General features: G+C 41.8%; 1 protein-coding gene across 1 annotated transcript in view; it reads right to left on the bottom strand.

Annotated features, from left to right (window-relative positions):
- The window catches only part of RRAGD (Ras related GTP binding D), a 44,013-nt gene that overhangs the window by 7,111 nt on the left and 19,713 nt on the right, over nt 1–17,189 (bottom strand). The window contains exons 2-6 of the mRNA XM_012444279.2: nt 16,577–16,872; nt 9,181–9,380; nt 7,989–8,103; nt 6,424–6,566; nt 900–1,048 (exon numbers count right to left, since the gene is read on the bottom strand). Coding sequence (XP_012299702.2) covers nt 900–1,048; nt 6,424–6,566; nt 7,989–8,103; nt 9,181–9,380; nt 16,577–16,872 — 903 coding nt within the window. The remainder of the gene's footprint in view (nt 1–899; nt 1,049–6,423; nt 6,567–7,988; nt 8,104–9,180; nt 9,381–16,576; nt 16,873–17,189) is intronic.

The following is a 17,189-nucleotide window of genomic DNA, read 5'->3' as shown; positions in this document are numbered from 1 at the left end:
ACTGAATTTGATCCTAAAAAAATATTTAGTGGAGTTAAGTATATTCATGTCTTCCCTTTTCGGAATCATGATGCCATCCTTGTGTTCTGAAGATTTAAGAAGTATATGGCTGGGCGCGGTGGCTCATGCCTGTAATCCTAGCACTTTGGGAGGCTGAGGTGGGTGGATCATGAAGTCAGGAGATCAAGATCATCCTGGCCAACATAGTGAAACTCTGTCTCTACTAAAAATACAAAAAAAAAAAAAAATAGCCAGGCATGGCAGCGCTCGCCTATAGCCCCAGCTATTCGGGAGGCTGAGGCAGGAGAATTGCTTGAACCTAGGAGGCAGAGGCTGCAGTGAGCTGAGATTGCACCACTGCACTCCAGCCTGGTGACAGCGCGAGACTCTGTCTCAAAAAAAAAAAAAAGTAGTATATTGAGGCTGAACAGAAGTCAAACCACCTGTTGTCCTCTCCTTTACATGGGAAGAACAAAAGATCACACAGTCACCTAAGACCTTCTAGAGGTGTGGACCAAGGTGGAGGCCTCCACCCTCTATATAGGCTGGGGAGCCTGCTCCCTGATAAGAGACTTCATTCACAGCCTGGCAACAATGCCCCTGTTAGCCTCCTCCTAGCAGAGATGCCAAGGCCCCTCCCTCCCTGGGAGGATCATGGGGTTCCACTTCCACCTTGCTGCAATTGCAGCTGCACCACTGGAGGGCAGGCCAGTGCACTGGTCCAGAAGCTGACGCTGTGGGCAGGAGCCTGCCCAGCACTGGCTTCCTAGCCAAGGGGGCCTGTGACTGGCATCTGGAAGTTTCGAGGGGCATGCTGTTGTCCACCCACATTCAACAAACAGTACATGCAGTAGCAATCTGAATTGAAATGCTTCTTTTAAATCACATCAATAAGTTACCTTTTCTTTCAAAGCTTTCCTCTCTGACAAAGCAAACGAGAGCCAGGAACTTTGTCACCTCTTTTAAATAAAGCACAGTTGTATTATTCAGCTTTATGATGGCTGTGGATTCCTTGTCATAAGGGGTTCCTGCTCCATCTTCTTTGAGACTAAATGGGGACAGAAACCAAAACGTGTGACCATGGAGAAAGAAACAGAAACTGTAAGCCAGTGACAGAGACTGGCTTTAAGCCACAAAAAGGGATAATCATAAGTTGTTTACACTTACAATGCCTTTCAGCAAAAGACCTCAGAAACACACAGGCACAGAAACATACACAGTCCTCAACAGTCACTTCCTACTGACAATGAGTGGCTGTCTGCAACAGCTGGGCCACTCTCCAGGAACCTGAGGAAGCCAGGTGAGGGGCGAGGTTAGCTCTTCCCACCTCTGTGGCCCAGGGCTTCTTGTTTTCTCATCTAGAATAGCGAGGCATGGTTTGACTAGTCAAAAGCATGGTCTGATGAAAGACTAAGAAACGCCGAAGGTATGTTCCAAATCCAAGGAGTCTAAATAGACCTGACCACCAAATGCTGGACTGGATCCTGAATTGGGAAAAACTGCTATAAAAGTTAGAATTGGGACCACTGGTAAAATCTGAATATGGTCTATATATTAGATAATAATGTAGCCATGCTAAATTTGCTGAACTGTGAACTGGTTCAACTTACTCTCAAATGGTTCACCAAAAAGAACTCACGTCTGTAATCTCAGCACTTTGGGAGGCCGAGGCAGGTGGATCACGAGGTCAAGAGATCGAGACCATCCTGGTCAACATGGTGAAACCCCGTCTCTACTAAAAATACAAAAAATTAGCTGGGCATGGTGGCGCGTGCATGTAATCCCAGCTACTCAGGAGGCTGAGGCAGGAGAATTGCCTGAACCCAGGAGGCAGAGGTTGCGGTGAGCCGAGATCGCGCCATTGCACTCCAGCCTGGGTAACAAGAGCGAAACTCCGTCTCAAAAAAAAAAAGAAATAGATACATAGTAGGTATTAGAAAAAGGGAAATGTAGCAAATATGGCAAATTGGTAAAAACTGGTGGATCCCAATGAAGAGTTATATAGGAGTTCATTTTACTACTCTTGCATATTTTCTGTAGGTTTGCAATTTTTTTCAAAATAAAGAGTTAAATAAGATATATAGGTCTATTTAAGAAAAGGTGTGGTCTGTAGTCACAAATGACTTGGGTTTGAATCTCAATTCTTTTAATTGCTAGCTATGTGAGCTTGGACAAGTCGAATAACTTCTTTGAGCCTCCATTTCCTCATATGTACACTAACAGTAATTATTTCAAAGTTTTCCAATGAAGATTAAATGAAATAATGCATATATATACAAAGCATAAAGCTTAGAACATAAAATACACACTTACTATTATGGCTTTAACGATTGAAACTGGACCATCTGAAGATACCTGTGTAATAAGTTATGAATCCTTTCCTCATAGGCAAAGGACACTTCCCTAAACCTTTTCCCCCTTACCTGAAACTGTACATAAATTTTCTGATTTATTTTTACTCCCTAAATTTATGAATAATGGACCAGAAACTTGACTTAATTGGAATTGTGTTAAACTTTATCACATTCACTAAGACCTGGCATTTATTAAATATTTATGTGATATGAACCATCCTTAGTTCTTAAAATGCGTTAAGAACTGTCTGCTATAAGAATCCTCTAAGTTTCTAAGGAAACAGAGGCTGAAGGAAAATAAGATAATTTGTTCAAAGCTGATGATAGGGAGGGGTAAAGCCAGGATCTCAAACCTAGATATGGCTAATTTCAAAGTTAATGCTTTAATCCTGTAAATACACAAGGGGGTAAAGTATCAAGCTAGATTTAATGAAAAGACCGAATTGCACAAAGTAGTTTTAAGGAAATGTAGGTTTTTGGTTTTGAGAGTACTTTAAACTGCCATACACAGGGCTACTTAAAAGTAAATTGTGGAGGTTAGTTTTTTTTTGTTTTTTAGTTTGTTTTTTTTTAAAAAAGGATTCAACTCGCTATAACCTACCAAAACATTAAAGAAAAACCTTTTAAGCGTTGAACTTCAAATGTTAAAGATGCTTTAACAGAACTCATTAACTTCCATTGCACTGCTTTTATCTACTATATTTTAAGACTCAGTCTCTCTTGCTTATAAGTAATGTTCTGAGAACAAAAAACTGAAACATTTAACATGTTTTACCCAATGAAGAAAATGGCATTTAAAATTTCCAAGTAGTTCTCACTCATAGGTGGGTGTTGAACAATGAGAATACACAGACACAGGGAGGGGAGCATCACACACTGGGGTCTGTTGGGGGGAAACAGGGAGGGACAGTGGGGACTGGGGAGTTGGGGAGAGAGAACATGGGGAGAAATGCCAGATATAGGTGAAGGGGAGGAAGGCAGCAAATCACTGCCACGTGTGTACCTATGCAACAATTTTGCATGTTCTTCACATGTACCCCAAAACATAAAATACAATTTAAAAAAAAAAATAAAACAAAGCTAAAAAATAAAAATAAATAAAATTTCCAAGTAAATACAATGCTATATAGATACTCAACACTGTGTTCATTAATAGCATTTAATAATACAAGAAAATTCTTAGATGATAATGTTAAATGAAAAAAGCAGGATATAAAATTTTACATACAATATGATCTCATTATCCTAAAAATTACACATGGAAATAAGAAGAAACTATATAAAATGTCAACACTGACTGTCTCTAGGTGGTGAGATTATGGGCTACTTTCATTTTATTCTTTAGACTTTTATGTATTTTCTACAATGAATTACTTTCACAACGAGAAAAAGGTAAACATTAAACAAATTAGAAAAAGAAAAAGACTCCACCAAAAATTACAAGTAGAAATTGATAAGGTTTGCAACTGCGAAATCTGTTTTACTACTCAAGTTTTTCATCTCTAAGCAATTAAAACACATGAAGATAGAACAGATTTTAAAGTGTGTGCATGTGTGTGTGTGCATGTGTGTGTGTGCGGGTGTGTGTGTGAGGGTGCATCCATGTGCAAGCACAGAGCTGCTGGCTGGGGCAAAACCTCAGCTGAGAGATTCCTAAGGCACCAGGTCACCTGATTCTGGGGCCTGCTGGTCTCCACTGGGCAGCTGGGGAGGGGCAGCAAAGCCTCCAGTTACGAGGCCACCTGCTTCCTCGTTGCCTAAGAGGGCCCCAGGCTCTGCACACAACCCCGCCTCCTGCTGGTTAACAGGACTGGCTTGTTGCTGCTCCAGCAACAACTGAAGAAACCCCAGAGCCCACAAACCATCTGTGACCCAGACTGGTTCTTACTGAATCCTGTGGGTTCTCAGAACACTGTACTCCACCATAGAAAAACCCATCTGACAACAAAGCCAGGCAGGCTGCCTCCTCCTAACCCTCTCCCCCTTGTTTGTTTTAGCTGGGTAAAAGTAACTCTGATTAACATCATTTACATGAACAACTTACCACTTACATCTAATTACCATATGGCACAGTAATGATAATGCATATTGTTAAGTATGTGCCAGATTAATTGTGTTGTTCATTGTACTTGATTACCATAGCAATCTAGACTGTAATCAGGGTGCATTCATCTTCCATGAGTATTTCAAGGTCATCTACTTACGGTTTAAAAATAATAGAATGCTTCAGGGCAGTAATCTTGGGCAATACGGTCTATTTCTAAAGCCAGATGTCAGCGTTTAATAACAACAGTAATAATATATTATGGCAGCTACATTTATCCAGGGTCTACCAGTTGAAGGCACATTATGAGTCTAATGATATTTTATCCTCACTACAATCTTATAAGTATCACTTTCCGGGTGTGTGTGTGTGTGTGTGTGTGTGTGTGTGTGTGTAAAAGAGTTAACAGAATCTGAGCTGAGTGGGCAAAGAATTTTTAAGCAATGAAAGGGAGAAATGGAGACTAGACTCACAAAAGCTGACAAAGGAGGCAGAGTGTCAAGCTGGGTAAGGCAGGTCACAGGCAATGAGTAAAGAGGAAGATAAGCAAAAGCTTTACATTAGTTAGCTGAGAATGTCAGAGACAATAGAGATAGCAACACCTTGACATCTTAGTAAGATGAACAAGTAGTTCACACCCAGTCTGTACACCACCTGTTCAGCACATTTATAATTATATAGAATTGTTTCTACATCAAGTAACACAATCAGTTTTCCTCATTCCTTGTTTATTTTATATTAAGTGTATAGAAAGCTGTTTTGTAAGAATGATATGTTAAAAGATTTTTTTCAGAAGGGGATCAGGAATCAGATCTGAGTTCAAATTCTAGTTCCAATCCTTACCGATAGTATGAGCAACGGTGAGATATGTAACCACTCTGAACCTCAGTTTTTTCATCTGTAAAGTGAATCCAGTACAGCTGACCTTCAACAACACAGATTTGAACTGCCTGGGTCCACTTATACATGGATTTTCTTCTGCTTCTGCCACTCCTAAGAGCAAAATCAAGCCCTTCTCTTTCTTCTCCTCAGCCTACTCAATGTGAAGACAATTAGGGTGAAGACCTTTATCATGACCCACTTCCATTTAATGAATAGTAAATATATTCTTTTTTTTTTTTTAAAGGAGACAGAGTCTTGCTCTGTTGCCCAGGCTGGAGTGCAGTGGCAGGATCTCGGCTCACTGCAACCTCCACCTCCTGGGTTCAAGCGATTCTCCTGCCTCAGCCTCCTGAGTAGCTGGGACTACAGGCGCACACTGCCATACCTGGCTAATTTTTTGTATTTTAGTAGAGACAGGGCTTTACCGTGTTACCCAGGCTGGTCTCAAACCCCTGAGTTCAGATAATACACCCACCTCAGCCTCCCAAAGTGCTAGGTATGAGCCACCATGCCCGGTCTATATTCTTTCTTATAATTTTCTTAATATATTTTCTTCTCTGTAGCTCACTTTATTGTAAGAATATAGTACATAATACATAAAACATATAAACTATGTGTAAATCAACTGTTTATGTTATTGATAAGGCTTCCAGTCAACAGTAGACTGTTAGTATTAACAGCTAAGTTGGGGAGGTAAAATATTATATGTGGCTTTTTGACTGTTCAAAGGGTTGGTACCCCTAACCCCTGTGTTGTTCAAGGGTCAAATGTAATTCCTGCCACATGGAATTGAGAATTAAATGGTAAGCTGGGCACAGTGGCTCATCTCTATAATCCCAGCTGCTCAAGAGGCTGAGGTGGGAGGATCATTTGAGCCCAGGAGTGATCTATCCTGGAAAACACAGGGACACCCCATCACTAAAAAAATAATATAAAGGATACGATACATGCAATAAGATTATTAGCATAATCCTGGCATTTGCTCAATAACTGTTATTGCATGCTAAATGATATATTTATTTAAAGATTTCAGTCATTTAAGACAAAGATACTACAGTCAAGTAAGTAAATGTAAATCCAAAACGCCTCAAAGGTTATGAAAGAAGATGGCTTGATTGTGGCCTTTAAGCATGTTGTACTTACCCATAAATACAAGAGATGTCAATAACCACATCTATCATATCACAGCAGAGCTCATAGGTTTGCATATCCACTGGAGTACTATCAGTTGCAATATAAATTTTACTGACCACATCAAATAGAAATGCCTTTTCAATTCCAGAATTCTGAAATTAAAAAAAAAAATACTGCCTTAAAGCAACAGCCAATTTCAGAGCATGTCATCACTACACAAAATTGAATGCCACTCTCAATGTAAAATACAAATGAGCAAAAAGTGTTACTAAAGATTTTAATTGTACCATTTTATTACAATTTAAACTTCACTGTCATAAACTTCTTTATACTGGACTTAGACAAGAAATAAAAAGTAGAGGCCAGGCGTGCTGGCTTACATCTGTAATCCCAGCATTTTGGGAGGCCAAGGCGGGTGGACCACCTTGGTCCAGATCGGGAGTTTGAGACCAGCCTGACCAACATGGAGAAACCCCGTCTCTACTAAAAATACTAAATTAGCTGGGCGTGGTGGTGCACACCGGTAATCCCAGCTACTCAGGAGTCTGAGCCAGGAAAATCACTTGAACCCGGGAGGCGGAGGTTGCAGTGACCCAAGATCACACCATTGCACTCCAGCCTGGGCAACAAGAGTGAAACTCTGTCTCAAAAAAAAAGAAAGAAAAAGTAGAATTATAATTTTCACAAATTATTTATTTTAGGTAACCAAATTGGGCAGTATTTCCTAACTCAGAGATGTATACCTGCAGTTAGGAAAAGCCCAAGTAAAAATACTTTTACTGACTGTAAATTTAAAAATAAGTTTAGAAACGCTAAACAAACACACTCAAAATTGTGTAATGACAGAGTAAACGTGAGTACAGCCAACAGGTCTGCCTCAATTCAACTCGGCAGAGCCTACCTGGAGCTGGTAGTGCCTAGGGTTCATTCAGCACATCATTCACAGCATGTTAAACTTATAAAAAGCTATTCAACAGTATGCATCTTATCACTAAAGCCAAGTTTTATGTTCCGTACCTCTGGTGGGCTCTATTAATATTGAATGATTGCCTACAACTTGAATAAACACTCCAATTATACCAGTGAAGTGCAGGAATCCATTTGATTAGTTTATTTTTATTTTTAGAGACAAGTTCTTGCTCTGATGCCCAGGCTGGAGTGCAGTGGTAGAATCATGGCTCACTTCAGCCTCAAACTCCTGTGGTATACCTTCCACCACAGCCTCCTGAGTAGCTGGGACTACGGGTATGTGCTACCATACCTGGTTAGTTTTTACATTTTTTGTAGAGACAGGATCTCACTCTGTTACCCAGGCTGGTCCCCAACTCACAGCCTCAAGCCATCATACCACCTCAACCTTCCAAAGTGCTGAGACTACAGGCGTGAGCCACCAAGCCAGGCAGGGAGTTAAATTTTAAAGGATCTAAAACAACACATAGGAGTAATCTTTAAAAGTAATACTTAAATGACCTTGGAATGCTATAGGAGCAATCAGAAATAAGAGTTTTTTCACTCTTGCAATGTTATTTTCAAATTCTACGAGTGACTCAAACAGGAGTATATTATTTACTTACTGAGATAAAGATGTTCAGCAAATTCTCCAGAGTTGGGAGTTGTGGAATCAGTTTCTGAACCACTTTGCTAAAAGCTTCAAATATTGAATGATCATATATGCTTGTCAGATAAAAGCTGAAAGAGGAAACAGTATTTCATCATGTTTTCCCTTTGAATGAGGAATAGTCTGCTTAGGCTATGTCAATGCCCCAGTAATCTGCCTTCTGTATCTATAGTCCTAACACATACAGTCCAGCCCCTTCAGAATTCACAGTGACCTGGGTTAAAAACAAGCCATTCCTCTCCACCTCCCAAAAAGCCTGAGCTGTGTCTATTCCCATCTGCCAACAGGCAAGCTTAAAACTGCAGCAATCTGTGTCCATCCCAGCTTCCTGACATTCTGCAAGACAATCCAGGCCAGATCATCTTTACACAAGCCTCTTAGGTTGCCCCATTAGTAACTTACATTCTTGATACTGAAGCAACAAATTTTTTCCATTTACAAAATGAACGATGCATATACCACCCACAAAAAAAAAGGATGGAGATGTTGTTTTCTTTTGTGAGTATTCCTATTTGGATTTTCAGACTACTCCTTTACTTATAATTACAGATAATATCTTTTTTTTTTTTTTTTTTTTTTTTGAGATGGAGTTTCACTCTTGTTACCCAGGCTGGAGTGCAATGGCATGATCTTGGCTCACCACAACCTCCGCCTCCTGGGTTCAAGCCTGCCTCAGCCTCCCGAGTAGCTGGGACTACAGGCGTGTGCCACCATGCCCAGCTAATTTTGTATTTTTAGTAGAGATGGGGTTTCACCGTGTTGACCAGGATGGTCTCGATCTCTTGACCTCGAGATCTACCCGCCTCGGCCTCCCAAAGTGCTGAGATTACAGGCGTTACAGATAATAGCTTTATCAAGAACTGTAAACTTTAGCATTGACTACTAGAATTATATTCATGGGTTTTCTATAATGTGTTTTTCTTAGCTTTGACCACTTGTTAAAAAAAGCAAAAAACCACTGCTTTCACTAAAGATTAGCATTAGCACGTGCAAAGCTTGTTTTCCCCAAATCCTATCCCAATGTCTACAGCACAAAATGGAAAAGAAGGTAAATTACTGCCCATGCCAAGCCAGTCATGCTGACTCCAAACCCCAAACTTGCTCTCTTCCATCCTTTATTGGGATCCTCAAGGGGTTTCTGTTCTCACCTGAGGTGAATTTTTTCTAATCCAGCATCTGCAAGGTCATCGTTTGCCCTCTGGTGAATATCTCTTTGGGTTTCAATTTTGTGGTCATCTGACAGACCATCCACTTTATGAATAAACACCTCGAAGTTGATGTCAGTATTCACTTTGTAGGCCCTGGTCACCGTAAGGTGAAGCCTGGCCAGGGCTTCCATGTAATCGTCCTAGGACCAAAGGCAACACCTGTGAGAGAAGGCCACTTTGCTTCCTGAGCCCCCTCACACACACAGTCTTCACCTGGAAACCATGTGGCTATAACCCCCCGAAATATGTTGCAAAGGCTCCCCTCAACAAGCTGGCCTCTTAGAATTCAAGAGGGAAAACTTAAGTTCTGTTAATAAAGAGAGGAAAAAGAAAGGCTAAAAAAATGCAGCTGATTTAGGTAGTTATGACCGAGGTTGATTACAGTCATAAAGATCAGAGTTCTGGTTTCAGGAAGAGAAACCCCACTCCACATAAGACCTTCCCTGGAATACTGTTTCTCCCAGATTTTCCAGTCCCCTGTGAACTATAATGAACAATTAGAGAAAGAGGCATGATACGGGCCACTGGGCGGATGGGGAAGGAGCTGGAGAGCTGGTTTAGTGCAGAAGTCAGCAGACCACAGTCCACAGACCCCGTGCCTGTTTCTTAAAAGTAAGTTGTATTGGAACGTGTTTATTTGCTTTCATATTGCCTAAGGCAGCCTTTGTGCTACAATGGCAGAGTTGAGTAAGTTTCCTCTAGAGAAACTCCTCAGAGACAGTACAGTCTACAAAGCCGAAGATGTTTGCCATCTGGCCCTTTACAGAAAAAGCCCCTGGTCTAGAGTAATTGCCCCAAACAACACAATACTAATTTTTTTTTTCTTCCCATGCCTATATAATGAACACCTGCGTATTCATCTCTGTTTAAAAAAGAAAACATTTACACCAAAGCCCTGTGTTTCTCCTCATCCTCCCAACCCATGCCATCCCTCTACCTGCTCATCCTCTAGACACAACCACCATCCCAAGTTTAGTATTTATTCTCACTCATGTATACATTGGTACAGACACAAACATCCCCAAACATCACATAGAATTCATTTACACTGTTTAAAAATGGAAAGAAATATTAAGTTGTATGGATAATTTGCCTTTTTCATTCAACACTATGTCGGTGAGATTCATCTATGTTGAATGTTATGTAGTACATAACTATAGTGCAGTAGTTCCTTTTAATGGCTCTATAAAACTTCCTTTTATGGATGGTCTATAATTTATCGTATATTTGCCTGCTGATGGACATTGTAAATATTTTCATGTATATGTGATTACAATGATATATGTACAGTCTCATTGGCTTACTCGGAAGGGTGACTTGTTGGGTCATAGGTAGGAGTGCCTTGACTGTACCTGGAAGGGTGTAATACCATCTGATGCTTCAGACCCTCACCAGCAATTGGTGTTGTCGGATCTCTTATTTATTGCCAATTTAAGGGTGTGAAAAAGGTCTTGTTTTTATGCCAAAAAAAAAAGGGGGGAAGAGCTCTGTAGGACAGAATCTAAATGCCTTTTCCCCCCAATTATGACTCCAAACCTGGAAAATACAGAAAGCCAATATAATTGGGGATGTTTTCTGGCATTCTTCCATGCTCCAAACATCAACAAAAATATATCCCTAGTCTCTAGATAAGTCAAATATTAATTATACAAATAGGAAACTATAAAGAGGAAGAAACAGCAAAAGGAGTCTGTAGGGCACCCACACGCTGGGTGCCAGATGTAGGGCTGTGGAGGACCCACTGGGTTGTGGGGTGTCCCTTATGCTGTGTCGAGGTGCAGGATCCAAGAGGTAAAGAGACAGGACACTGAAGAACTGGTGAAGAGCATCTGGACTCAGGGGGGCACACTAGCTGTGAGCAGAGATCAGCGGTGCCTCCCAAATGCCCAAGAGCATCTGTATTTATTAGGTACAAGCAGGGGGCAGGGTCATGAGTGAGATCATCATCTATAGGCTTAGTAATAGGGCATACATAATCACGTGAGTTACAAGCGAGGGGACCACCCCATTATGTCACCTGGGTAGAGAGGTGGGCTGTGCGCAGCAGGGGGCTGTGCCATGCACAGTAGTAGAGGGTCATGTACAGAAAAGGGATCCACCCACATTAGGTCACCGAGGCAAGGAGGTGGGCTGTGTGCAACAGGTGTTGTGCGCAACACTTCTTATCTGGGGGCTGGAGACGTCAAAGGATTTCTAATAGAAGGATACTGTAAGCTTAATGCAGTGGGAGCTGATAGACTTGTGCTCTTCTCTTAAGATATTTATGGGAGGATTCTTTAAGCTAGCACAGAAGCGAGAAAAGACTGACAGGGTGTACAGCCACCGTGACTGGTCACACCAGAGGGTTTCTTCTCCCTCGGTTACTTCTGGGATCTCAGGCCTGAGGCCTACTTTCCATAGGAACTGGATGCAAGGTACCACAATTCCTTTATCAGGAGGAGAGGCACTTGCTCCAAACCTGCCATACAGCATATGCCCTTTCAGGCAGGGACGCCACTGCCTGGATCTTTGGTTCTCATCCTGATCTGGCTGTTTTCCCATGTACTGATTCTGTTCTGTGACTGCTCTAGGCATTTCTCCTACTACAGACTACTATATGGTTATATAGAAGGATTATATAAATCAGCACTAAATGTGTCAGTACAGCTCCAACTACAATACCTATATGATTATATGGAAAGATTATACAGAACTAAATATGCTAGATATATGTAAGCAGTAAGTTACACTTCAAGCACTAATTCTATAAACTAATATATGATTATATATGAAGGATTATATAAAGGAAACAGCTGAGCAATAACACTATAAACTAAGATATTCTTCAGGCACTAGTTGTGCCTGGGGTCTGGACAGTTCTCCTTCCTCGGTGACCATGGAGGGTGTTACGCACAGGAGTCCTTCCTATCCTTGACACTCTAAAGAGTTGTTTAGAATAAAAAACAAAAGCCAGGAGCAGTGGCTTGCACCTATAATCCCACCTACTGGAGAGGACTGCTTGATTTCAAGACCAGCCTGGACAACACAGTGAGACCCCATCTCTAAAAATATACATATACAAAGCCTAAGATAGATAGATAGATAGATATAAAACTAGGCTTGGTGGTGCACACCTGTAGTCCCAGCTACTGGAAGACAGAGGCAGAATTCCTTGAGCCCAGGATTTTGAGGTTACAGTGAGCTAAGATCGTGCCACTGCACTCCAGCCTGGGTAACAGAGTGAGAGCCTGTCTCTAAAAAATTTAATGAAAGGTGGATGTCAGACACTGGGTCAGCAGATTAAGCATTAAAAATGAAAGGTATTACTGTAGGTCCCACATAGATGAAATTCTAGAAAAGGCAAACTGAAGTGTCAGAAAGCACTTCAGTGGTTGCCTGGGGCTGAATGTTTCAGGGGACCACTTGAGAAAGCACACAAGGGAACCTTTGGGGTGGTGGAAATACTCTATATCTTTAATGAGAGGTGGTTATATGGTGTACACGTTTGTCAAACCTGTTGAACTGTGCACTTAAAATGAGTGCATTTTATTGTGTGTAAATTATACCTCAAGAAAAGTGTCATTGCTGTCTTTAACTAAGGAGGAGAGTTAAAGGAACATGTCTGTGAGCGAAACTACCCAATGTTAAGAGAGAATCACATCTCCAAAGATTGGAATTTGCTACTCTAACCTCCCTGCCAAGCATATAAAATGGTCTGATTGCCAACTAACTGATAAAGCAGCATGTAGCTACAAGGACTAAAAAGAAGAAAATACTTGATTGGTTAGAGCAGAGGGATTGCAGGTGATTTTTCCCATTGTTTATTACTTCCTATGACAAACAGAAATTAAGGTGAAATACACTGCATAGTTTCTACTCTGAAACTAGATCTGGGAATTACGGGCAGGCCACAAGCACCAGCACAGGTCAAGAAGAAACTCTCTTTTGGATCCACAGGCATTTGTGCAATGGCTTCAGGAGAAATGGTGCATTCTGTAGGCTGCGGAGCGGGGCTGGTCTGTCACCGCAGATCATGGGAACCATTCTTGCTTTCATTCTTTTTTATTTCATGACATTCTGTGAGGACACATTTCTCCTTGGGGATATATTTATCTGGCAATCCTGTGACTGTGAGGAATTTACAGACAAAAAAATTTGAGGTGTGAGACCAAAATAGCACTGCTTAGAAATAAAGGAAAGGACATTCAAGTGCTGCAGAGACACTTCCCCGAAGTTTTGATTTTACTGTCAGTGCTTCTAATCACAGCCCATTAAGATTCCTGCAAACATGATTTTTACACTCTCCTTCCAACAGAAAGGTATATTAGGTTTTGAAACTGCTTTTTTAATTATTCCTTATTTTAAATAAATTACAGCATTCAACAATGTTTTTCCTACTCTTTATTTTTATGTGTGTTTTTTTTTCTCTCTTTTTGAGATAGAGTCTTGCTCTGTTACCCAGGCTAGAGTGCGGTGGCACAATCATAGCTCACTGCAGCCTCAAACTCCTGGGCTCAAGGGATCCTCCTGCCTTGGCCTCACAAAGTGTTAGGATTATAGACATGGGCACGCCCAGCCTCTTACTCTTTTTAAAAAGTATAATTTTAGAAAATGAACTTCTCAAACATTCCTATATCTTTCTCTGCCCCACAGCTTAAAACAAAAACAAAAACAAGCACCCAAGAGAAGAGCCAAGCATAGTAGCGTGCATCTGTAGTCCCAGCTACCTGAGAGGGTGAAACAGGAGGATCACTTGAGCCCAGGAGTTTGAGGCTGTGTTATAATCACACTTGTGAATAGCCACTGTGCTCCATCCTGGGCAACATAGTGAGACCTCATCTGAGAAAAAAAAAAAAAAAAACCTTGAGAAACAAAATTAAAATAAAAAACACATTTACCAACCTAAACTGAAGGTCTGCTTTTAATTTAAAAATAGGCAGATATACCTATTTTAGCCATATTATAGCCAGCTTACAAACACATAAAATAGATTACACTGGAAATCTGAATTCCTATAAATGCAAATTGCTGTGTAAGTACAACATGGTATTTAAGTAAGTACTTACTAACCCATTGTCTTGTAATGATGAGTCATCTGGTTGGAAATCTACTCACCCATGGGTAGGACTACTATAGCTACCCAGTTCAACAACTACAGAAACAGCTGCTGCGTGACTTAGGGAGAAAAATGGAGCTGAGAAGAGACAGATGAGCATGACATCCCTGGAGCCTCCCCTTCCCTACAGCAGTGTGCACACACCCCCTCCACTCCCCTCGGGCTCTAAGCTCCCTAATTTATGGTGCTGGCAGACCTGAGACAGTAAGGCAGGGGATACTGCCAAGACCACAGATGGTCCAGAAAACAGGTCAGTACAAGTGGGACAGTCAGGAAAGCAGCTGCTGACAGCAGGCCCTGGACATGGTGTAGGTAACACATACATTTCTGGGGGCCTATAGGAAGAGAGTAAACTGGTGATCACAGATCAGGCACTGGATTTGAAGTCTCCCTCCCCAAGGCACACCCCTACCAAAAAGGAAAGAAAGAACCCCTTTAACCATATGGCCATGCTCCCACAGCCATACAAGTACACAATGCAGCCGCTTGGGACTGAGAAGCTTAGTTGAAACTTTTGTTATTATATTAAGCAGGCACCTAGCTCCTGAATGAACGTATGATCCTCTCAGGCAAGAGGAGTCTACTCAGAGGATGGCTCTCTAGCACGGGCTCAGAACGATTTTATCAGGAATAGTCTTTGCAACACCGCAGCCCTACCTAGAAGGGCCAGGTGTGCTTAGCCGGGTGATGCACACCCGCAGCGGGCCAACTTGTCTCACTGTGGGTCCACAGTTCCAGGGAAATGGCACAACCTGAACCTCAGAGTTGGTTCCGCACATGCTGAGAAGGGCTGATACCATTTATTTCCCCCTCAGCTGCAAAAGGGAGCCCTTGGGGAGCCTTCAGGCTGGGCCACGTGTCCTGGGCACTTTCTAAGAGCCCCAAACATGGATAGTTTGGAAAGCACCAATGGCCCTATCCTGCTGCACATCTCCTTCCTAAAATGTATCTGCCTGACACGCACCTGTGGTCCTACTGTCTCCCTTTGCCTCCTCCCCTTTACCCCAATGACAGTAGAAAAGCCCCAGAGTATTAAAAAATCCAGGGTGCCAAGGAGCCAGTGTGGAATGCTGGAAAAGAGAACCTGATAAAGGGAATGACTTGTGACTGGGAATAGGGCTCTTCACCAGCCAACGGGTTCCCAATTCTTTGCTTCTAACAAAGTGGAAGGAGAACCTACTCTGGAAGCCTGTTGACAAACTACTAAAAATAATTTTTCATGATGGGAACCTGGGTAATTTAGGGGGTGTAACTTGGAAGGAATCTAAGTAGCTGGACGAATGCTGGAACAAAACTCACCTCATATCCACCTACTTACTTATGTGAACAAAGTTTCTCAGTGCTTATAACTACATTAAAAAAATAGAACTCATGCCAAATATTGTCTTATTCAAGCATGGATCCATCAAGTGGACAAAATATCAAATATCCATCTTCTTTTTTTTTGAGATGGAGTTTCACTCTTGTTACCCAGGCTGGAGTGCAATGGTGCGATCTCAGCTCACCGCAACCTCCGCCTCCTGGGTTCAAGCAATTCTCCTACCTCAGCCTCCTGAGTAGCTGGGATTACAGGCACGTGCCACCATACCCAGCTAATTTTTGTATTTTCAGTAGAGACGGGGTTTCACCATTTTGACCAGGATGGTCTCAATCTCTTGACCTCGTGATCCACCCGCCTCGGTCTCCCAAAGTACTGGGATTATAGGCATGAGTCATTGCGCCCGGCCAAATATCTATCTTCTTAAGAGAGCTCTTTATCCCAAATTTTACTTTTTATATTTAATAATTATGAAATATGTAATATAATTATATTATCTTAAGCAATAATGATAATGTTTCAGAAAATTTTTCACACCTAGAACTTTATCTTCATAGGATATAATAAAGCGTTTAAAATGTAAACTTATATACATGCTTTCAATGCAGAGAACCTGTAATCTTTTGTAGATGCTGACCAAGGGCACCATAGTGGGGATGACAAGTTTGGCCTGAATGGGCCTCTCCATCAGTGGGGTTTCCTAGGTCTATGATTTTCTGAAGTACCAATGGTTCCCTAATGCTCAGTGGGTTGACTGTTAGTCAAGGCTGAAGCCCTTTTTCTTTTGCAAAGTCTGAGAGCCCTGACCAAGAAACACTTGTTTGGCAGATAGGCCTATTTCAGAGTTTAAAAACCAAACCAAAAACATGGGGCAGCGTGGAGGGGACTGGCCAGGACATCATAGCCCCGAGACTGAGCTGTACCTGGGAGTCAATGACAAATATCAGTGCTCCTGTCCCCCGGAAGATCATCTCATAGTCAAACGTAGGGTCAAAAAAGTCGATCTGTCCTGGGAAGTCCCAAATCTGAAAATTGACAAAGGAGCTGTTGGAAACATCTTCCCGGCATATCTTGTTAGTGCTCTCCAAGAACAGGGTTTCGTTGGGAGACATTTTGTGAAAGACAACTTTCTGAATAGACGACTTGCCACTTCTCCTCAGGCCCATAAGCAGGATTCTCGGCTTCACCTCAGTGCTGAAGGGGTCGCTGAAGTCCAGAACTGGAGAAACCACAAAATGAGAATAAGGGTGAAACGCTTTCACAGCGGTTAATTAGAGGAGTTTCACTTCCACTTCAAACGTGATTTATGATTCACAGATGATGCTACTCTTCCAAAGGGAGTACTAACTGCATCCCTCCACTCACTGAGGGGACAGCTTTTGGTAAATGCAAAACACTCAACAATGCAGTCTTGCTACTTCTCACACAGTCCCGGGGGCCAGACACCAATATAATGCCACATCACAAGCAGGGACTCCGAGTGCGAAGAGAGAGATTTCCTGGAACACTGTCTGTGGAAAGAATCCAGATTTGAGC

Source organism: Aotus nancymaae, unplaced genomic scaffold (assembly GCF_030222135.1).
Source record: "Aotus nancymaae isolate 86718 unplaced genomic scaffold, 86718_ANA_hifiasm-v0.15.2.pri h1tg000040l, whole genome shotgun sequence".
In the NCBI taxonomy this organism is placed as follows: Eukaryota; Metazoa; Chordata; class Mammalia; order Primates; family Aotidae; genus Aotus; species Aotus nancymaae.
Note: the sequence above shows the minus strand (reverse complement) of the source record. Positions and strands in the feature narration are given on the sequence as shown.